This window comes from Lithobates pipiens, unplaced genomic scaffold, assembly GCF_037356315.1.
Source record: "Lithobates pipiens isolate NorthernLeopardFrog02 unplaced genomic scaffold, aLitPip1_a1.2 Scaffold_1, whole genome shotgun sequence".
Classification (NCBI taxonomy): domain Eukaryota; kingdom Metazoa; phylum Chordata; class Amphibia; order Anura; family Ranidae; genus Lithobates; species Lithobates pipiens.
Genome location: NW_027507685.1, coordinates 23,185,430 through 23,206,843, shown reverse-complemented (window position 1 = coordinate 23,206,843; position 21,414 = coordinate 23,185,430). Strand labels below are relative to the sequence as shown.

The 21,414-nt window shown below is 40.9% G+C and overlaps 1 protein-coding gene and 1 long non-coding RNA gene across 3 annotated transcripts in view; one reads left to right on the top strand and one right to left on the bottom strand.

Moving 5' to 3' along the window:
- Positions 1 to 21,414, top strand: part of LOC143986179 (uncharacterized) — a 457,706-nt gene that overhangs the window by 155,165 nt on the left and 281,127 nt on the right. The window lies entirely within an intron of this gene.
- NRK (Nik related kinase) overlaps positions 1 to 21,414 on the bottom strand; it is a 406,388-nt gene that overhangs the window by 285,789 nt on the left and 99,185 nt on the right. For both annotated transcript variants that reach the window (XM_077484749.1, XM_077484758.1), the window contains exon 3: positions 8,665 to 8,721. In XM_077484749.1, coding sequence (XP_077340875.1) covers positions 8,665 to 8,721 — 57 coding nt within the window. The remainder of the gene's footprint in view (positions 1 to 8,664; positions 8,722 to 21,414) is intronic.

The following is a 21,414-nucleotide window of genomic DNA, read 5'->3' as shown; positions in this document are numbered from 1 at the left end:
CCATGCCTCCAGTTTCCTGGTGACTGCTTTTCAAAATCTATAGCACACAGATGGACACACTTAATTATTTCATTTTGTAAGGTCCAGTAACTACTACAGCTGCTTTTAAGCTTCAATAAAAAGCAGATTTTGTTAATGTGCCTCAGATGAACATCTGAACAAACAACATCATCTTATGTTTGCAAACCATGTGCCATTTCAGTTTTTATTGCTCGCTGACCTTACACCAGTTTGAGTAAGCATCTCTCTAATTATCTCTCATAAAGTCCATTGAGGGTACAGCCTAAATAACAACCGAGAGACTCTTACATGCCCCAGCGTAATTTGATGCAAAACAACTCAGATGTACTTCTATGCAAATAAGTAAAAGTCAAATATATAAATCCGTAGTGAATTTTATGTTATTCATTTCCTGATGACCTCATTGAGCATAAATACAGCTGGATAACATGACTTCCAACCAAACTCACTTGTTATTCGGTTGTAGACTGTCCCCATATGAATCCATAGGGTGTTCCCTATCAGAGTAATGATTAATCATCTCGGTGTAAGGTAACTGCTATGTACAAGGGATTGTTTTAGGATATGTTGTAACATTGCCATTGTACTTATTGTGATCCAGTTTAAAAACAATCTTGGTTTTGACTGCTGACAGCACATATGAGCTGTAAATTCTACCCTTTCCCGAGCAGCTCTATGAACACTGAATTTTGCCATATTAAAAGATATTAGAGCTGATGTAACAATTTTAACTGTTGTAGAATAAATACAAATCTGATCTCTTCTTCTAATATATTTAATAGGTAACTCCTTTTCTCAAACTTGGGGGTTAATGTATAAAGCATAGAACATGGGCCATCTCTGTTGACGAATCAATCACTGCCATTTAAAATGCATGGACCTTGAAGTTCTCCACCAAAGAATGTTTGGTGTAAATCAAATTTTTTGCATTATAAATGGACCCTTTAAAGTGCTTGTCCAGGCATTACTTAACCTCCGTCTACCACTTTAGAGCATATCTAGCATTCATTTTTACCATGTTCTCATAGTAAGAACATTTCTAATTACTTCTAGGGACATTTTTTTTTACCAGGTTTTTAAAATTCTTGCAGGGGCAGTGTCTGGGAATTAAATTCTTATTGGTGTAAACCTGACCCCCAAAACCACATCTTCCAACAAGTCTTTACCTACACATTGTTTTTTTGTTGGAAAAGAATACACATGGATTTAAAGCAGAAAGGGAAGACATGCAGAGATATGTAGTCCAGACGGCAAAGCTAGCAATGCTGTTTGGGTTTTCATTGCAGCAACGGCACTATCTTGTCAGCCTACACAGCTTAGGCGCACACTACATTTCTTGCAAACTAAAGCTGAAGCTTTGTTAAAATAATTTTGCTCATATAACTGTAGTCGCATCACTTCCCTGTGATGAAGTGCATCCCATGCCTGTCAGGCACCTGAATCCTGTACAAATCTTCTGTGCAGTGATCTCATGTCCTCTTCCTGCTGCTGAAAGTCTGGCAGTGAGGGAGTTAATAGCTCAGTCGTCTGTAAGCTGCAGACATAAAGATCCCAACCAGGGCCGGTGCTACCACTAGGCAAACTAGGCAGCCGCCTAGGGCGCACTGCTGCCTAGGGCACCCAGCCACTGGTGATTCTCAGCATCTGCAGGCAGCCATCGCACATAGTGTTAGATAGAGGCACTGTGTGTGAGGACTGTGTCCCGACTCCTGAATGAATGGAAGCAAGCAAACATTAATTGATGGGTGCTGGTGAGGCTGCATTTGATGGGTGCTTCATTAAAAAGGTGGGGTATACATAGCCAGTGGAAAGAGTACTGTTTTGCCAGTCAAAAGAAAGTATAAACATCCTTCATTTAAACTGACTTTCTCTCCTGCGCCAAGCGCATCCCCCTCTAGGCAGTGGCGACGGCTTCCACCGTCAGATTCCAGAGGAGATGACAGGGTCAGGCCCAGGCTCAAAGGAAGACCTGGAGCCGCAAGACTACAAAGCAGAATACTAAGACCTCTTCATGAAGAGGTGTCTCCCCTCACCAAGGTGGGGGAAGGACCTCGGCATTTCGCGGGAGTCTGGCAGAGGGAAACTCAGGACAGATGGGCTCTCTCCACAGTGACTCTAGGATACAAACTAGAATTTCGGGAGTTTCCACCACCTCGCTTTCTGCGAACAACAGTTTCCAAGGATCCATGGAAAAAACAATGGGGTGATCGTGCAGATCCCCACAGAAGAGTAGGGTTTGAGTTTCTATTCAGGCCTGTTTGGGTGCCAAAGCCAAATGGGGATGTCGGGCCCATGCTGGATCTAAAAAATCTAAATCGGTTCCTAAAAATTCGCTCATTTTGAGTGGAGTCTATCAGGTCAGTGGTCTCCATTCTACAAGGTGGAGAACTTCTGGCGTCCATCGACATCAGGGACGCATATCTGCAAGTCCCTATATTTCCTGCTCACCAAAGGTTTCTTGCGATTCGAAGTGGAACAACTGCACTTTCAGTTTGCGACCTTACCCTTCGGGCTAGCCCCAACACCACGGGTATTCCCAAAAATATTAGCCCCACCTCTAGCCAGGTTGAGGGCACAGGGCATAATAGTGTTGGTGTACCTAGACGATCTATTGTTAATAGACCAGTCAGGGACTTTCTTAAGGCAAAGCGTACGCATTACAACCAGTTACCTGGAAAGCCCCTGTGTCGCTATATAGAGCTGCTCCGGTTACCATCCAGCTATATTCCTCATTGTAAATGGAAATGAAACATACATAGTGTAATCCAGTTTAAAAGCCAAAGTTTATTGTATGCAAAAGGTTGCTACTCACATAAATGAAGGATAAAACAGCTCCTCAGTGTATGTGCTGATTACAGCGTTTGAATTCACCGCCGCCACCGTTGTGAGAGAGCGTTCACCATAGGCCACGCCCTACGCGCTCCAATGATGAAACGTATGTTTCATTTCCATTTACAATGAGGAATATAACTGGATGGTAACCGGAGCAGCTCTATATAGCGATACAGGGGCTCACACTGTGGAGGCGCATTAACCCCTTAAGGGGCAGGGGAGCTGGTGAGTGCGGAATATTGTCTTTATGCATGGAAATCGCACCGGTTGCAATCCAGGAATCCACCAAGCACTGAAGCACACTGTCACTTTTGTTCTGAATATAAAGGAACTTTCTGATACTAATTTCTGCTGTTGGACTGGTTCATCAATTTATATTTGTATTGTTCCATTTAGCGATTTTATACCTTTGGAGGCGTTATGATGGAAGTTAAAGTGTAAAGCACTGTATTTACATATTGTGGCACTTATAGAAGCACTTAGCACTTTTGTGATAGCATATACTGTGATTGTGGCACTTTTATAAGCACATAGCATTTTTTTGTGATAATATCAATTGTGATTTGCATAAATGCACATATGCACTTATTAACACTGTGGAAAGTGTGGAATATTGCAAAAAAAAATTTTCACCACCACATAGCATTTTTTAAATAACACAATTTGTGGTCTCTACAATACATTCATGCACGTTTCTTACTGCTATTTGCTAGCCATTATATATACTGCACATTTGGGATTTTTTATTTAGGTGTAAATTACAATTAAGCATTTTGGGTGATAGCATTCACTTTAGTTATACTTTTGATCTTAAATTGACCCCTGTAGGGACTAGGTGTAATAATAATAGTAGGCGAGTGCCATAGCTACCCCCTTAACATTTTTTACATCTTTTAATCCTGTTCAGGATGATCATATAAGGTAGTAGCAGCCCCTCCTTTTCACTTCTCTCATTATATTGTCTTGTTTACACGTTTTCACGTTTTGGTCTTCACCTTCTGTATGGTTTCATTTTTCTGATTAATTTTTAGCAACAATTTAGCTTCCATAGCGCACCGTACCCTCCTTCTTCCTAAGATGCCCATGGCAACTCTGGAGGATTTGCAGAGATTTCCAGCTCAGGTGGGCGAATCTGTCCACAGGACAACTATTAGTCGTGCATCCCACAAATGTGGCCTTTAGAGGCATGAGTTCACCTTCTAGCAGGAAAACGGCCCTAAACATATAGCCAGAGCTAAAATAGAATGGTTTAGATCATAGTCGTGTGTTTAAAATTCCAAAGTCCAGACCTAAATCCAATTGAGAATCTGTGGCAAGACTTGAAAATTGCTGTTTGCAGATTCTTTCCATCCAATCTGATAGAGATTGAGCGGTTTTCCAATGAAGAATGGGCAAAAATGTCGCCCTCAAGATGTGCAAAGCTGGTAGAGACATACCCCAAAAAACTTGCAGCTGTAATTGCAGTGAAAGGTGGTTCTACAAAGTATTGACTAAATACAAATGCACGCCACACTTTTCACATATTTGTAAAACAATTTTGAAAACCATTTATCGTTTTCCTTCTACTTAACGATTACGTCACTTTGTGTTGGTCTATCACATAAATTACCAATAAAATACATTACAGTTTTTTGGTTGTAACATGGCAAAATGTGGAAAATGTCAAGGGGTGTGAATACTTTTTCAAAGCACTGTATATTAACTGTTTTGGTAGACATTTTCTTATCTTATCACATAGAGCAGTGGTCATCAACCCTGTCCTCAGGGCCCACTAACAGACCAGTTTTTATGTAATACCTTGGGGACATGCAGACTAGAATACTGCAATCACTGAGCAGCAAACGATATCACCGGTGATGTATTTCAGTTATTTTGCAAACCTGGCCTGTTAGTGGGCCCCGAGGACAGGGTTGATGACCACTGCCATAGAAGATAATAGCCCGGATATGTCCAGCACAACAAAGAGAATGACAAAGACAATGACTTTAGTTCGCAGGAAAATAAGGCTGGCTGTGGTAGGTGCAGCAGGGTGTTACAGAAAGTGATCTGTCACCTATCTTTGGAAACAAATCATTTTAAAATTATGTGCAAAATATTTTTTTTATATGATATGCTGAAAGAATAATTCTTGTAAAATCTTTCCAAAATGGGAGAAATATATAATATCTCAATATGCCCCATATACTTGTTTCTATAATAGTAGGCACAGATTTGGACTCTGTTAACAAGATAATTTGGCATGATGTGTCTCTTTTACATTGGCTGTATCAATGTCTCCAGTAACACCTGGCTGAAATCATCAGTACTGTCACCAGCGTTTTCTGCCGGTATACAGTGAATTAAACCTTGAAAACTAGCACATCACCCAAGGCCAAATAATAATCCATTCTGAACACAGGATGCTCACTTAGGTTTTACTCTTATACCAAGATATGCAAGAATAGACTATAAACATATTTTTTAATACTTCTTTTGTTCTAATCTAAGGCATTTTCTGACAGTTGGCAGAAAAATACTACATGATATAGCTGGTATGTGTAAAAAGTTCAGTGAATGGTCCAATTACTTAACGGCAACATGGTTCAGGTGTGCACGCATGCACATGGCTATCCAGAGACCCGTTGAGAGGCGCTACCCAGTGTGGAGTACTTGTGACCATCAGGGTAAACCTGCTGTCAAATGTAGTCAGTGTGAGAGGTAGGATCACAGTGCAATAGAGAAAGGAGTTAACATCAAGTTCTGCTACAAATTGGGGAAATTGGTGACAAATACAGAATGGCACGGGCAGGCATATTGGCATACAGGTACGTCCAATCTTCAATGCCGCCCTGCCATCGCAAGCACGCCGCCGGAGGCGCGCTCGTGTGCCAGTCGGGACCCCCGTGAGTCCGGTCGCGGGTCCCGTGGACTCGATCGCTATGGGCATACACGCGATCGTCTCATGGGACGGCTGAATGGAGAAATGCCGTTGTAAACAGCATTTCTCCATTCTGCCTAGCAACTAGTGATGCTGATCTCTGCTCCATGTGATTGGAGCAGAGATCAGTGTTCACTAAATGAAAGCCCAGCCCCCCCACAGTTAGTAACACACCCCTAGGAACACTTAACCCCTAAACTGCCACCCACTGGTTAACCCCTTCACTGCTAGTGTCATTTACACAGGAATCACTGCATTTATATAGCAGTGATTGCTGTATAAATGACAATGGTCCCAAAAATGTGTCAAAAATGTCCGATGTGTCCGCCACAATGTCGCAGTCACAATAAAAATCGCTGATCGTCGCCATTACTAGTAAAAAAATAAATAATAAAAAATTATTAATAAAAATGCCATAAAACTATCCCTATTTTGTAAACGCTATTAATTTTGCGCAAACCAATCATCATCATCTCTTATTGAGATTTTTTTACCAAAAATATGTAGAAGAATACGTATCGGCCTAAACTGAGGGAAAATTTTTTTTTTTTAGATATTTTTGGGGATTTATTATAACAAAAAGTAAAAAATAATGCGTTTTTTTTCTAAATTGTCGCTCTATTTTTGTTTATAGCGCAAAAAATAAAAACGGCAGGGGTGATCAAATACCACCAAAAGAAAGCTCCATTTGTGGGAAAAAAGGACGTCAATTTTGTTTGGGAGCCACGTCGCACGGCCGCGCAATTGTCAGGTTAAAGCGACGCAGTGCCGAATCGCAAAAAGTGGTCTGGTCTTTGTCCTGCAAAATGGTCCGGTCTGTAAGTGGTTAAGGAGAACTGGGGGAATGGGAAGTATGTGCTTGAGTAACAGTCTAAAGCAGTGTTTTTCAACTCCAGTCCTCAAGGCGCCCCAAAAGGTCATGTTTTGAGGATTTCTTTCAGATGAAATGGCTGTGTTAATTACTAAGGTAGTCAAACTGATCAAATCACCAATGTAAAAAAATGGAAAGCCTGAAAAACAAGACCTGTTGGTGTGCCTTGAGGATTAGAGTTGACATACTTATCTAAAGTAGGTCAAAACATGGTTGTCACTTGTGCTAATAAAGGCCCCTACTTTCAAGGCTCTTGCTAAGATTGTGATCAGTCTAGCTGTAAACATTAATATGTTCAGCATGCAGAGTTGCCTGTTGCTGCCATTGCTGACTTCCTAAAATGCTCGCCTGGCTTTCATGCAGATGCTCCTAAGAGCCACTGTCACCTTGCCAGTTCAGGCAAAGGGACAGTGTCTTTTCAAAGGGAGTCGCACAACCCACAGATAATCACATTGCTAGATTTCCTCTGTTCTTTCCCCAGATTCAGCTGGAGAATAATACCCTGCTGAATAATGCTGCCATTTAAGGGGTAGCATGTGATCTTCCTTTTAGGCCTTAGCACTGTCGAAGGGAGTGAAGTTACTTTGTATAGACTTTTTATAGATGCTGTGACTTTGACCTCAACAGATAAGTATGCAGATGTGAAATTCTGATTTTCAACTGACTTGCGTTTGCTCCGTGCTTGGTCCTGGTCTGTGATTTAGAAGTGCTGCAGTGAGACAAAGTCTGTCATCTAGCATTTCCAGAATAAATCCAGCAATGCCAGCTTCTGTATGTGTTTGCTCTCTGGTTCGTCTGAGAAAGTACACATTGGAGGGCTTTTGATTCCCTTTTTCCTACTCCCCATAACCTTCTCATTGGGCCCCAAGCCCTATTCCATAGAAGCCAAGGTGTCCATATAGTATGCTGATGGGAAAAAAGCCTGTAGCTTAAAAGCAGTTAAAATAAATTAATCTATAGATTTAGGCTGTATGTGTACTATATGAACAGTGATTCTAGGTGTAAAGTTGGCTTTTAGTGAGCGGAGCCATGCAAATCATTTAATTTTGCCCAAATGGCCAACTACTGTATAAACGAAGAGCTGTTTATACTCCTCATCTCTAGATAGTGGGTGGAACCATGTACACCATTATCAGTGGCAGCCCATCCATTAGGGGCACCCGGGCGCTGCCACTCTCTACATTCCACCCCCCTATATGCAGTGGATAGATTCGTGCATAACATGAATCTATCCACGGCCACCGCATCCACCCCCTATTCATGCATCTGGCCCCTTTCAGGGCACCAGGTGCATGAATTAGAGTGGTGTTTTCTTAAGCACCTTATTAGAGCCAGAGGCTCTAATAGGCCTTCAAAATCAGGTGGGCCGGGTCGCAGAGGATGCGCTCCGATCCCACCCAGGTGTGTTACAACAGCGAATGAATATTCGCTGTTGAAACAATGATCATCAATCCGGCCAATCAGAAGCGGGTGTGAGAATCGTTTTCCGATTGGCCGTAAAGAGAAGACTCCCGATTGGCCATCAAGGAGGAGGGAGGAAACAGAAGCCGCCGCCGCCAAGGCCATGATAACCCAGAGAATGAGAGGCCGCAGGAGAACAGCAGTAGAATGGGAGGCCGACGAGCAGGGGAAGCCGCCGGTGATGGGATAAGTTCTACCGACTAAATTTTTTCTATCCTGAGATGCGGCACAATCCCCTTATATCTGTGATGTGTGATGGAATGAGACATGTGAATGCTTTGTTATAGGAATGCTTTACTGTGGTATGAACAGCTTCTATGAGAAATATGGATTAGGGCAAGTCCTGCAACATGAATAGGTATAAAGTCAATGTGATAAAATCCTATTTACTGGATAACTGTTTAGTAACGCCGATCACTCCTCTATACTTATATATGTTTTTATTTTATATCAGCACTTACATTTTCTATGCCGCAGATTTTAGAATTAAGAAACATTCCATGACAAATCATTATTTGGAAAGTGCCACTTTCATATCATATGTGGAAAATAGATCCCTTACCTCCGTGACATTCATAACTTTAATTGCCGCAAGCTGCCCTGTTTTAACATGCCGACCCTGTGCAAATGATAAAACAAAGTTTGATTAGAACCTTTATTTATAACAAATGATCAAAAGAATAGCAGGAGTACGTAATAGAATTCAGCTGCAGCCATTCCTACACTTTAATGCCAGCTCTCAGATCTCAGCTACGGAACAAACAAGCTGCAAATTTTCAAACCGAATAGACTTTGTTCAATTTAAAAGTAATTTAAACAATTGGTTTATATGTTTCCATCCGTGATTATGGGTGAAAAATGATGAAATAAAAGCAATTTATTTAATAGTTAACATATTTTAACAGGAAAAGGGCAGGATAGATCCTTTTGTTAATTTGTGTGTCAAATGGCTATTTAATGAATAGATAGCTTTCCCTTAATGCCAAAGTGTTGCTTTTCATATAGCTCCTGTGTTTATTGATTGAGGCCTTGCCATAAATGGGATTTTCCGAGCTGCATTAAAATCCTAATCATGACACAGGGAGAAAGATCCAGTTAATTTTCAGTAGCGAGTACAGGCACCTGAAAGTACAGCACCAATGTTTCCCGCTAATGAATGCTCTTCTCTGTGGCTGTTTTTTTTTTGGCCATTATCTGCATCATTTGATGTAAGTTATGGTTGGTACCTTTTTTCTAGCTGCTAAATTGAAAGCCACTGTCTGGAACTTTTCCATTCACCACCTAGCCTTTATCACATAAGGGGTTATGGGGAAATGGTCTTCTGTTTTAAAACCTTAGTATAACGAAAAGTAATTTTTTTGTTAGTAAAAGGTTAAGTCTCTTTAACCTTATACTGGTGAGTTCTTTTTTTTTTTTTTTTTAGATTGCTCCATATTTTCTGTCCTGGGGACACCAAGGGTATTGTGAATGAAATGTATATTGCTATAATACAGTATCTCACAAAAGTGAGTACACCCTCACATTTTTGTAAATATTTTATTATATCTTTTCATGTGACAACACTGAAGACAAGACACTTTGCTACAGTGTAAAGTAGTGAGTGTACAACTTGTATAACAGTGTAAATTTGCTGTCCTCTCAAAATAACTCAACACACAGCCATTAATGTCTAAACTGCTGGAAAAAAAAAATTGAGTACACCCCTAAGTGAAAATGTGCAAATTGGGCCCAAAGTGTCAATATTTTGTGTGGCCACCATTATTATCCAGCACTGACTTAACCCTCTTGGGCATGGAGTTCATCAGAGCTTCACAGGCTGCCACTGGCGTCCTCTTTCACTCCTTCAATGATGACATCACGGAGCTGGTGGATGTTAGAGACCTTTGCGCTCCTCCACCTTCCATTTGAGGATGCCCCACAGATGCTCAATAGGGTTTAGGTCTGGAGACATGCTTGGCCAGTTCATCACCTTTACCCTCAGCTTCTTTAGCAAGGCCGTGTTCATCTTGGAGGTGTGTTTGGAGTCATTATCATGTTGGAATACTGCCCTGCGGCCCAGTCTCTGAAGGGAGAGGATCATGCTCGGCTTCCGTATGTCACAGTATATGTTGCCATTTATCGTTCTCTCAATGAACTATAGCTCCCCGGTGCCGTCAGCACTCATGCAGCCTCAGACCATGACACTCCCACCACCATGCTTGACTGTAGGCAAGACTAAGTTGTCTTTGTACCCCTCCCTTGCCACCACACAGGTTTGACACCATCTGAACCAAATATGTTTATCTTGATCTCATCAGACCGTAGGACACGATTCCAGTAATCTATTTCCTTAGTCTGCTTGTCTTCAGCAAACTGTTTTTTGTGTATCATCTTTAGAAGAGGCTTCCTTCTGGGATGACTGCCATGCAGACCAATTTGATGCAGTGTGTGGTGTATGGTCTAAGCACTGAAACGCTGACCCTCCCACCTCTTTAACCTCTGCAGCAATGCCGGCAGCACTCATACGTCTATTTCCCAAAGACAACCTCTGGATATGGTGCTGAGCACATGCGCTCAACTTCTTTGGTCAACCATGGCGAGGCCTGTTCTGAGTGGAAGCCGTCCTGTTAAATCACTGTATGGTCTTGGCCACCATGCTGCAGCTCGGTTTTAGGGTCTTCAGGGAACATTATTATACAAAAATTAGGTTTGTGCTGAAAGTTAAGGTAGATTTGAAACTGAATAGAATTTAGTTTACCATATCGCTGTGTATTTTAAACAATTGTCATTTTATAAATAAAATACTTTTTCGTTATGTTCTTTAGACCTTATAGTACAAAATGAAGTATAATGTTGCATCCCATAATAGTGTAACAATAACTTATAAAATAATAATACCACACATTGTTTAACAAATTGTTTTATGATTTGGCAAACAATACTCCCCATTCTTGAGATATGGAACTAACCTACCAATTGGAGGGCAGTTAGGAGGATTTATTGTAGTGTGGGTAATGAGATCTAATTGGAAATTTTGCTCTTTGCACCATGCTTTTTAAATAAAGGTCTTTTTTATGTTTTTATGTTCTTTTTAGATGTATGCCAACACTAGCTGCTCAAATTTCCCAAGTGCTTCTTTGACAATTGTATCAATCCTTTGAACAACACACTTTTTTACGTTTCAGAGAAGCAAATAATAAGAATGACACCTCTGGTAAACACCGTAAAATGTATTAATATGAATAATAACTCTTTAAGGAAGAACAAAGTGGGACAAAATCTCTCAGGCAGGAAAAGGCAGAACACAAATATGTTTTGATGCTAGCAAGAGAAAAGGAAACGGTGAAAATATCCTGAACTATTAAACATTTTAGGTCTGTTGCACATTGTGTAGATCTCCTCTCATGGGGAGCCAGATGTTGTCTCTTTATGTGCCGAGATTATTTTTTATCTGTCAGAGCTACAAAGTATGCAACAATCGTACCTTGATAGTCATTATGTCACTGCAGCATAAATCATATTGAATACTTGACTTCCCCACAAGTGATTTTATTATAACATACTCTCAACAGATCACACGTCATGCGTCCCATTTAATACATGCTTGGCGAGTGTAGTACTGTAACTAAAGTTCAGTAGGAAAGGTCCAGATACAATTGGTTGTTGTACATCCTACAAGTACGGAAACCCGTGCTAGAATCTAAAAATACATTTTGGAAACTCGTTTTTTGCTAATGCAATGTTTTCCATGGCATGCCGGTAAGTAAATTTCCCAGCCAATGGATTTTGAAAACAACCACATTGCCTTTGTTGAATCAGAACACCTTGAATACAATTTTTGGCCTGGTCCTAGGCATCCTCTGATTAGGGGTTGTGACCCACAGGAGTTAGTTCACTAGCGTTCAGTAGAGAGGCTTTTAAAGGGTTAGCCCACATTAACCACTTGAACCTGACCAGGCCATTTAACTGCGTTGCTTTAACTGACAATTGCCCGGTCGTGCGACGCTGTACCCAAAAAAAAATGTAAGTCCTTTTTTTCCCACAAATAGCGCTTTCTTTGGCTGGTATTTGACCGCCTCTGCGCTTTTTTATTTTTTGTGCTATAAACAAAAAAAGACCGTCAGTTTTAAATAAAAAACTGTATTTTTTTACTTTCTTCTATAAAACATTCCCAATAAAAAAAAATGTAAAAAATCTAATTTATTAATGAATTCAGACCAATATGTATTCTGCTACATATTTTTTGAAACAATCCCAATAAGCGTATATTGATTGGTTTGCATAACGGTTATATCATCTACAAAATAGGGGATAGATTTAGGGACTTTACATTTTTTGTTTTTATTAGTAATGGCAGTGATCTGCATTTTTTAGCAGGACTGTGACATTGCGACAGACAAATATGACTCAGAGTGACACTTTTTGGGGACCAGTGACACCAATACAGTTATCAGTGCTATAAAAATGCATTGTTTACTGTATAAATGACACTGGCAGCGAAGGAGTTAACACCAGGGGCAATCAAAGGGTTACATTTTCCCTTACTGTGTGGGGCAGTGTTACACTGAAGGAAAAGATAGATCTGTGATTCAGCTTAGCTGAATCACAAGATCTCGTTCCCTTACTGACAGATCTGCCGTTTGCCTTGTTTACACAGGCAGACAGCTAATCCGTCTCTCCTGTGAACGATCGGCAGGTTGCGGAAGGCCATTGCGGCCGATGGACCACATCGGGAGTGGTGCTCCGGCGACATGCATGCGACCCCTTAACTACGTGCACGAAATCACGTACAGGTAGGTTATTTTGCGCACTCGGGCAGCCCTGCCACAGTAAATGCACGTGGGCGGTCCGGAAGCCATTAAGCTGATGTGTAACTTATTGCTGCATAAAGATTGTGTAGCGCACCCTCTAAAGAGCCTCAGTTAAACCGGGATCCTCCAGCCTGCACAGCCAGGCACACTGAATTTTCACACACATTCCAGAGACCGAACGGTCTGTGACTTTGTTTTTATGGTTTATTGAGGGTTGATAACTTGGATGGGAAATTATGGAATGCTCACGTGATTTCAGCAACAACATTTTAGTATCATCTTTCTGAACACAGTCTATATACAGCTTCCTTGACACTCCTCCTGCACTTTACTTGCTTGTTGACTCCAGCTGAATCACTGAAATTGATCTAACAGGCACAGTCAGATTTAGCAATAACCCTTTTTAGGCAGGAACTCGAAGCCCCTTGTTGTGTAGCAGAACACAGTGATCAGCTTGCAATCTTCCTCCTGTAGCTACTGATCCCAGTACCACCTCATATGGCACTGCCAACCCACCTGGCTGCAGCTGCCCATTTTACTAGCCCTCCAAGCTAACTGCACACAGTAGTCCTCCAGACTGACTCACTCTCTCCAGCCCACCTGGCTGACTCTGCAGGAGATCTCCTAGTAGTGTTGCTGTACTCACGCTGTCCTCACATTTGCTCCTGTGCCTCCAGGAAGGACGTCCTCCCTGTGTTGCTCCTTCCAGCACCACAGCCCAAGGTCGCCCCCCAACCCAGATTAGGGGAACCCTTGAGCACCACCGACAGTGTCCACAGAATTACATCCATCTCCATCTTCCACCCAACTGCCCCTGCTGGCATGACTCATGCCTATTTATGAGGTAAAGCCCCTTTGCTGGAGATAGGCTTAAGCCTTCATATATATTCCAAACAGCTCCTCCTAACCTCCACTTGCTAGCTCTAAAAGTTTCTACCACCTTCCAGACCAGCTGTCTCTCTGAACCCTGACCTAGATTCACAGCTCAGGCTTAGCCCTGAGTCTAACTAAATTGTCCTACACAAACCTACCTTGCACCTAGCACAGTACTAGAGGATGCTACTACACTTGTATCAATCAACACTTACTTCATTTATTTCCACTCTCTTCCTACGATGGCAAGATATGTGATGGCATGAACAAGAAATTGATGTAAAACTACAACTTTGCCAATTGAGCATGCTCTGCCTACATTATCTGATTGACATATATAATACAATGACTGGAGGTTTGGGTTATTAAAGCGGAACTTCAACCAAATTTCACTTGTTTGCCCCCCATCTTTACTAATTGACCCTTCATTGTTTTGGGTGGGGGGTACCTGGTTTAGACAGGTACCCGCTCCCACTTCCATTCAGATTGCTGCAGGTGAGACTTTTGCCCTGTACACATGATCGGACTTTCCGATGGAAAAGGTCCGATCGGATTATGTTGTCGGAAAATACGATCTTGTGTGGGCTCTATCAGACTTTTTCCGTCGGAAATCCCGATGGAAAAAGTTTGAGAGCTGGATCTAAAATTTTCAGACAAAAAATCCGATCTGACTTTTTCCGATCATTTGTAGAGAATTCCAACGGACAATGTGCCATGCTCTGATTAAATTATGAGACCAATGCTATTGGCTACTACCCTCTACGTAGTCCCGTCGTACGCAATGTACGTCACCTCATTCTGAACGATCTGATTTTCCGACAACTTTGTCCGACCGTGTGTATGCAACACAAGTTTCGGACAAAATCTGTCTGAAAAAATCCAACGGATTTTGTGGTCAGAATGTCCGACTGTGTGTACAGGGCATTAAGCTTTAATTCCCCAAATATCAGTATTGTGTGAACTTACAATTCAGGGTGAAGCCTCCCTGATTACATATGCAATACATTTCTTTTAAAAAAAGGAAAAGGACGAATCTTACTGTCTTGAGATTTCTAATCATCTGAACACCTACTTTGATATTAATATATCAGAGGACACCTCCCCTACAATTAAATGAGCCGCACACAAGGCTTCTGTCAGGGGGGCTTTTATTCAATTGGCCTCCAGACTCAAAAAAGCTTGCAATGAGTTGATATTTGCCAAAACCAAGGGATATGAAACTCTAGCTACACAACATAAATGCTCCCGTCCCCTAATCTATTTACAACAATGGAACAATCCCGCTTAGAACTTAACATTTGTCTCGATACGAATGCTGAGAAACAATTACATTTGGCAAACCACAAATTCTTCACCTGGCGAGATCGCCCAGGTTCCTGGCTAGCACACAAGCTTACCCCTAGACATGCACACTCGGTGCACCCTAAAATCAGACTTTCGGGAGGCCGTCTTTCTCAAGACCCCCCGGGATGCTGCTGCTCTATCCATCAGGGAATTCTTGGGGAATCTCCCCCTCCTGCCAATCGCGGAAGATCATGGGGACGTTATGGACCAGCCTTTTACATGTGAGGAGATCTGCAATATTATCACTTCATAAATCTCCTGGCCCTGATGGTCTTCCCAATCTGTACTACTAAAAAAAATTCCGAACTGACTCCACACATGGCTCTTTACTTTAATTCCCTGCAGGATGGAGGAACGGTCCCTTTGGAGGAAACTAAAGCCTATATTAGTGTTATTCCTAAACCCAATAGACAAACTACTGACGTTCTTAATTATCGCCCAATTTCACTAATAAATTGCGATTTAAAGATCCCTACGAAATTCTTAGCCTCTCTGCTTAATACTTTTTTAGCACAATATTTCCATAAGAATGAATCAGGATTTAAAGCAGGGCGCCAGACGCTCGATCAAATTCGTAGATCCATAACCTTGATTTCAGCGGTGTGCTCCAATTGGGATGCCCCACTGGCCCAGAAAATCCTGCACCTTTCATTAGACCTCAACAAGGCCTTTCATAGCTTAAACTGGAATTAACTTTTTGTTACTCTAGAGACCCTAGGGTTCTGCCCTACATTCCTCTCCTTGCTGAAGACATTATATAGTTCCCAAGTTTCCATTAGATGTTACAAATTGTCACTGTTCCTTGTTAAACGTGGCACGAGACAGGGTTGCCCACTCTCTCCTTTGCTCTTCACATTGGCACTAGAACCCCTGGCTATGGCGATTCACTCCCACCCTAACATTCGCGATATTGTGGACAACAGGAACATAAATGCACTTTATAAGCCGATGATGTCCTTATGTACATCACTAACCCTCAATTGACTTTACCGAATTTACTATCATTATTAGAGCATTTCTCACAACTATCGGGCTGTCTCTAAATTCTCAAAAAACAATAGCATTCAATGTTTCACTACCCCCTGCTATCATACAGACCCTTCAAAATACTTAGTTTTAAATTGACTCACCATTCCCTCCTTAAGAGTTCAATTGACTTCTTCTGTTGATACTATAAAGCTAATTACGCCCATTTAAAAAAAAAAAAAAATTAGGGAGGATCTTCGTTGCTGGTCAGGTTATTCTCTTTCATGATTTGACAGAATCCACTCCATCAAAATTACGTTTTTACCCAGGCTCCTTTATTACTTCAGAACTTTACCGGTGGCAATCTTGAGGGGAGACCTAGAACACCTGCAAGCTGAAGTTCTACGCTTCGTGTGGGGTAACAAAAGGCCTAGAATGCAAAAAGGAACACTTTATACACCAAAACCCATGGGTGGGCTTGGTCTCCCTAACCTGCAGGCATACTTCCAAGTAACCCAAATTGCCCAGTTGGCTTACAGTACTGCTAAAGGCTCATTCTCCCTTTGAGTCACTATTGAGACACTTTCTTGCCATCCAATTGCCATAGGATCGTTAATGTGGCTTCCTAGCCATTTACGTCCACCTATATTGTGCCCCACTCTATCACATTTTTTAGCAATCTGGGACAGAACGCGCCACCGCAGCCCTTTACCATCCCCATATACACCACTAGCTCCCATTTTTTGTAACCTAGAGTTCCCATCTGGCCTGGTGCCACAATTTCTTAATGGAGATCAAATATACACTTAGCAACATTTAAAAGACACTTTTCTAATGCCTCCTAGTGAAATATTCCAATACAATCAAATTGCATTCTTCGCCAAATCTAAACTTAACCTACTGGAGGGACCCCTTAGGCTCATAACATTTGAACTATAATGCCAAGCCAGGGGCTTTCAGAGGGGACATATATCAATAGTATACGCTTCTCTCACTGAGCCATATTCAAAATTTGCATATATGGACCAGTGGGAAAGGGACCTGAATCTTATCTTTGATCTAACTGATTGGCAGGACACAGTTTATAATCTATCTAAAAATTTCCATCAATAATACCCTTATAGAGGCCAGTTATAAAAGACTCTTGTGTTGGTACCTAGTCCCGGCTAGGGTAGCTAAAATGCACCCTTCTACCTCGCCAAATTGTTTCCGAAGATGTGGCCAGTTGGGGACAATGTACAATATTTGGTGGCAATGCCCCCTTATAACTAGGTTCTGGATTAGGATATTCAATTTAATAAATTTGGTAATGGGGGTAAACATTCGTAGGTCTCCAGAAACCGCTCTTTTTCACAAACTGCCCGATGAAGTACCCAGAAAATCAGTAAAATTGATCACTTATATATTGCTGGCAGGGAGTATTACATTTGCTGGGCACTAGAAACAGTCAGTAATTCCTCTTGATCATGTTAAATGTAAGCTCAATTGGATCATGATTATACTTTGCAATAACTCCAAGAAGTTCAACAAGATCTGGGATGCATGGATTGGCTATATCTCAATTCCGGGGGGAACTCCGGGTTGACCCTCTCCTCCTCCTCCTTCCATTTTTTCTTCTTTTCTTCTTTTCTTCTTCTTCTTTCTCTCCTTCCTTTTCCCTATTACTTACTTTTTTTTTCCTGGTATTTACATATATGATTCAGTTATTAGCTTTTGGGACCTTACACAGTAATGAGCCCTAAGATATCCTCAGGGATCACTGCTAGGATTTCTCCATCATCCCCCCTTTTTCCCTATATCATGCCCCTACTCTGGCTCTCCACTATTCACCATATGTGGTGGCATCCCTGATCATAATTGGGAAGTAATTGTTCAGTTCCATCAGTACTCAGATATATGCTATGCCTTTTGCTTTCTGATGTGTTGTTAGATCTGTTCTAATTATACCTCATATGTCTTTGTATTGCGATACTGACAACCCAAGATTTGAATTTTTACATGAATGCGTCTGTTTATACCAGACTTTGTTTCTTTTTTTAGTAAAAATATTCTTGGTGATGCCATATTTTTATGTGGTAGGCCTGTACTTAATTGAATGTGTAGCACCTGCTTAGTCCTAGGAAGAACCCCAGGCAACTTTGTGGGCTACATTTTCAACTCTGAGTGGAATTTATGGTTTGTAAGGCAAAAGGGAAATTGGACATTGGTAACTTTATTCTGTATTTTTGTTTTATTTAGCACAATAAACTAAGGACTAATAAGGAGAGATAGTTAGGGCATGGGATACCCAAAAACAGATCAAAAGGATTTCAGATCATCTGTTAACAGTCAACACAGGTTGTGAGCCTTTAAGCTGAAATTGTCAATCTCTAACAATAGACCAGTAAAAGCAAACAGATAGTACAGGTACCTACTAGTACAAGATGCTCCTTACATGAAGCAATCTTCCTGCTCCACTCCTTCTTGATGTACCCTTCAGCAAGATGGCATACATACTCTAGACTAGGGGTCTCCAATCTCCACAAACAAAGGGCTAGTTTTGTGTCACGAGGACCAGACTTTTCCCAATGAAAGTAGAAAATGTTCTGTGTCAATGGATGTAACCAATGCCCCATCATTGGTGTAAGTGGGAGGAATGGTGCCCCATTATTGTTGTCAGTGGGAGTAATAGTATCAGTAGAAGAAATAGTGCCCCGAGGGCTGGATAAAGGTAAGTAAAGGGCCACATCCGGCCATTGGGCCACAGTTTGGAGAATACTGTTCTACACCCTAAGGTCAGGTGCCTCTTCTAGCAAAAAAAAAAAGAGGCAAAGGACCCCTCCCCATGCTTCTCTCCAATATTTATATCCTTCCCCAGCTTGCACTATTGATGATATATATCCGCTAGTGATTTGCCAAAAATAATTCTGTGATATTCTATCTATTGGAGACTGGAGAGCACTTCCTTTATTAGAATCCCAATGAATGCAGTAACTATAGCAATCTGAACTCAGGTTGACTGCAGCTCAGCTTTACACTAAGTTTAGGCTAGAGACACTCCAGCTTAAGGCAGAGTCCTTACAATTTTGTATATGCATCTGAAAGAGCATTGTCTTAAAGTCTCCCTGTTGGCACTACATACCTTAACCTCAAACGTATTTCCTCTTCAAGACATAAGCCAGATTGCCTGCCTTTGTTCTTGTCAGATATCCTTTTAAAACAAAGCTTTCTGATTGAGTATCGATTCTGATTGTGATTCCCTGGTTCATGTGCAGTAATCCAGGATGAAGCAGCTCTGTGACAGAGTTTATCTATGAAATTGTCAGTCATTCTTTTGGATTGCTGGATCTAAACCTTTACTGTCACACAGTTGTAAAATGAAAGTTTGACTGAAAAAGATGTGAGTATGGAAAATTTACAGAATATAGTTGCTGTTTTGGAATATTTCCCCTTTTCCTAAGTACTTAATTCTGTAAAAATTACACTGATAATTTATACAAAGCACGTTGTACCTAAATATTGGATGATTGGATTATTTAATGTATTGCAGCATGACAATACAGTTATAGAGGTTGTCTATGGGAACAAACAATAGGGAAAAAACGCTCCTTTACACAGATGTGCTGGTGCTCAGTCATGATTTTCCTCTACGTTACTTAAGCTTTGAACAAATGTATTTTAATGCTGGACAGTGTCTTAATGATTTTCTGGTATCTGCAAAAAACTGAAGAGCTGAACTGCAATAATGTTTGCTCAGATATGTGGTGGTAATTGAAAATTCTAATGTCAAATTAAAAGGACTTATGAATTTGAGAGTTGTTTAAATGTCTGGTTATGTCAATTAAATCAAATTAAGACTCTAAAATACTAACTGCCAGCTGTGCTTCCCACATGCTGAAGTTCCCACTTCTGCTTCTTGTAAATACAGTGGTTAAATGTTAAGTTCTCTTCTAACACAGATGCCTGGTGTTTCTTTTGTCATGCTTATTACAAAGCAAGGAAAGACTTACTGAGAGTCACATGGTCCTCTATGGTTTCCATTAAGTTATGAACAACTGTCTTTATAGCAGAATGCAACCCATTGCTTTTTTTGCTTACATATAACAGGAAAGGTATATATCTTGGGGGTAGGGTTTTTTTTTTATGTCCCCATTGAGGAAATCGAATCTCTCTTTGCCCTTTGGCCATTGTCACTGGGACAGAAAGTGAGGGATCATTTAACATTTGGTGTCACTTGAACAGCAGTAAAGGAGATATCATTTGATGGATGCACCTGCTCTGGGGCTGCTATCAAGAGGGATTGAATAGGAAGAAATTAAAATGCTCTCATGTGGACATCAACAATTTAACTTTTCCACAGTCTATAAGTTAGGTTTTGGCTAAAGTTCTACTTTAAGTCCCACATCACCAGGTAGTTAACTGACTTAGCAGAGCTAAAATCATCAGAACATCATCTTTATTTTTACTTGCCCTACTACATTTCTTTTGTCCTCATATTATAACTCTATTCAGAGGTATGGCAGCTTTTTTCCCCATGGACCTCATTCTTATAAGTTAAATTTAAACTATTAGGATGTAAACTTTGCTGTTTGTTACCATGATACAATTGGAGGGGGATCAGATGTACACAGGGCCATCTACATGCACCCCTCTGCCCCCAAAGAAATTCAGAATTCATATATTTATATAGAATTCATATATTCATATTTTTATATATTTATGTATAATGTATTGTAACTGAGAATGCTGGGCATGTTCTAGGCATTGTAATTTGTACATGCTCAAATGCTTTGCATCTCCTCAGTAACATCACCACGCTGACGTCCACAGAGCGTTCCAGCCCTTTACCTTGATGCAAGATGGTCTCGACTGGCTCAACTTCCTTGCCAGTGCTGTACTTCTGGACTCCTCCAGTGTCCCCCACCATGCAGTGATGACCGTTCTATTGGATTTTATCATTAACGAGCCTTCCTTTGTTTTACATTATGAGTTTCTACAATTATCAGCTTAAACTATATTACAGTCTACACTTTGAGGTGCTTCTCTTTAGTCTCCGTTTGTCTTCACATTTATAGAGTAGGGGAACCAGTGGCTGGGGCTGTACCCTAGGCAGCTGCCTAGTTCACCTAGTGGTAGCGCCGGTCCTGGATACAACATTTCCAAGGTGTCAGATACTAGACTGCATTTGATTTCAGGCCCATTATAAAGACATACAGTGGCAATATTTAAAAGTTCTTCTTTAAACAGATGTATAACCAATCATTAAAATCCCATTAGTTTTCCACAAATTGTAAATTTAAGTCATTCTCAATATGTCTTGAACCTGCAATTTTCAATAAAGTAAATGCCTGCCTAACTTT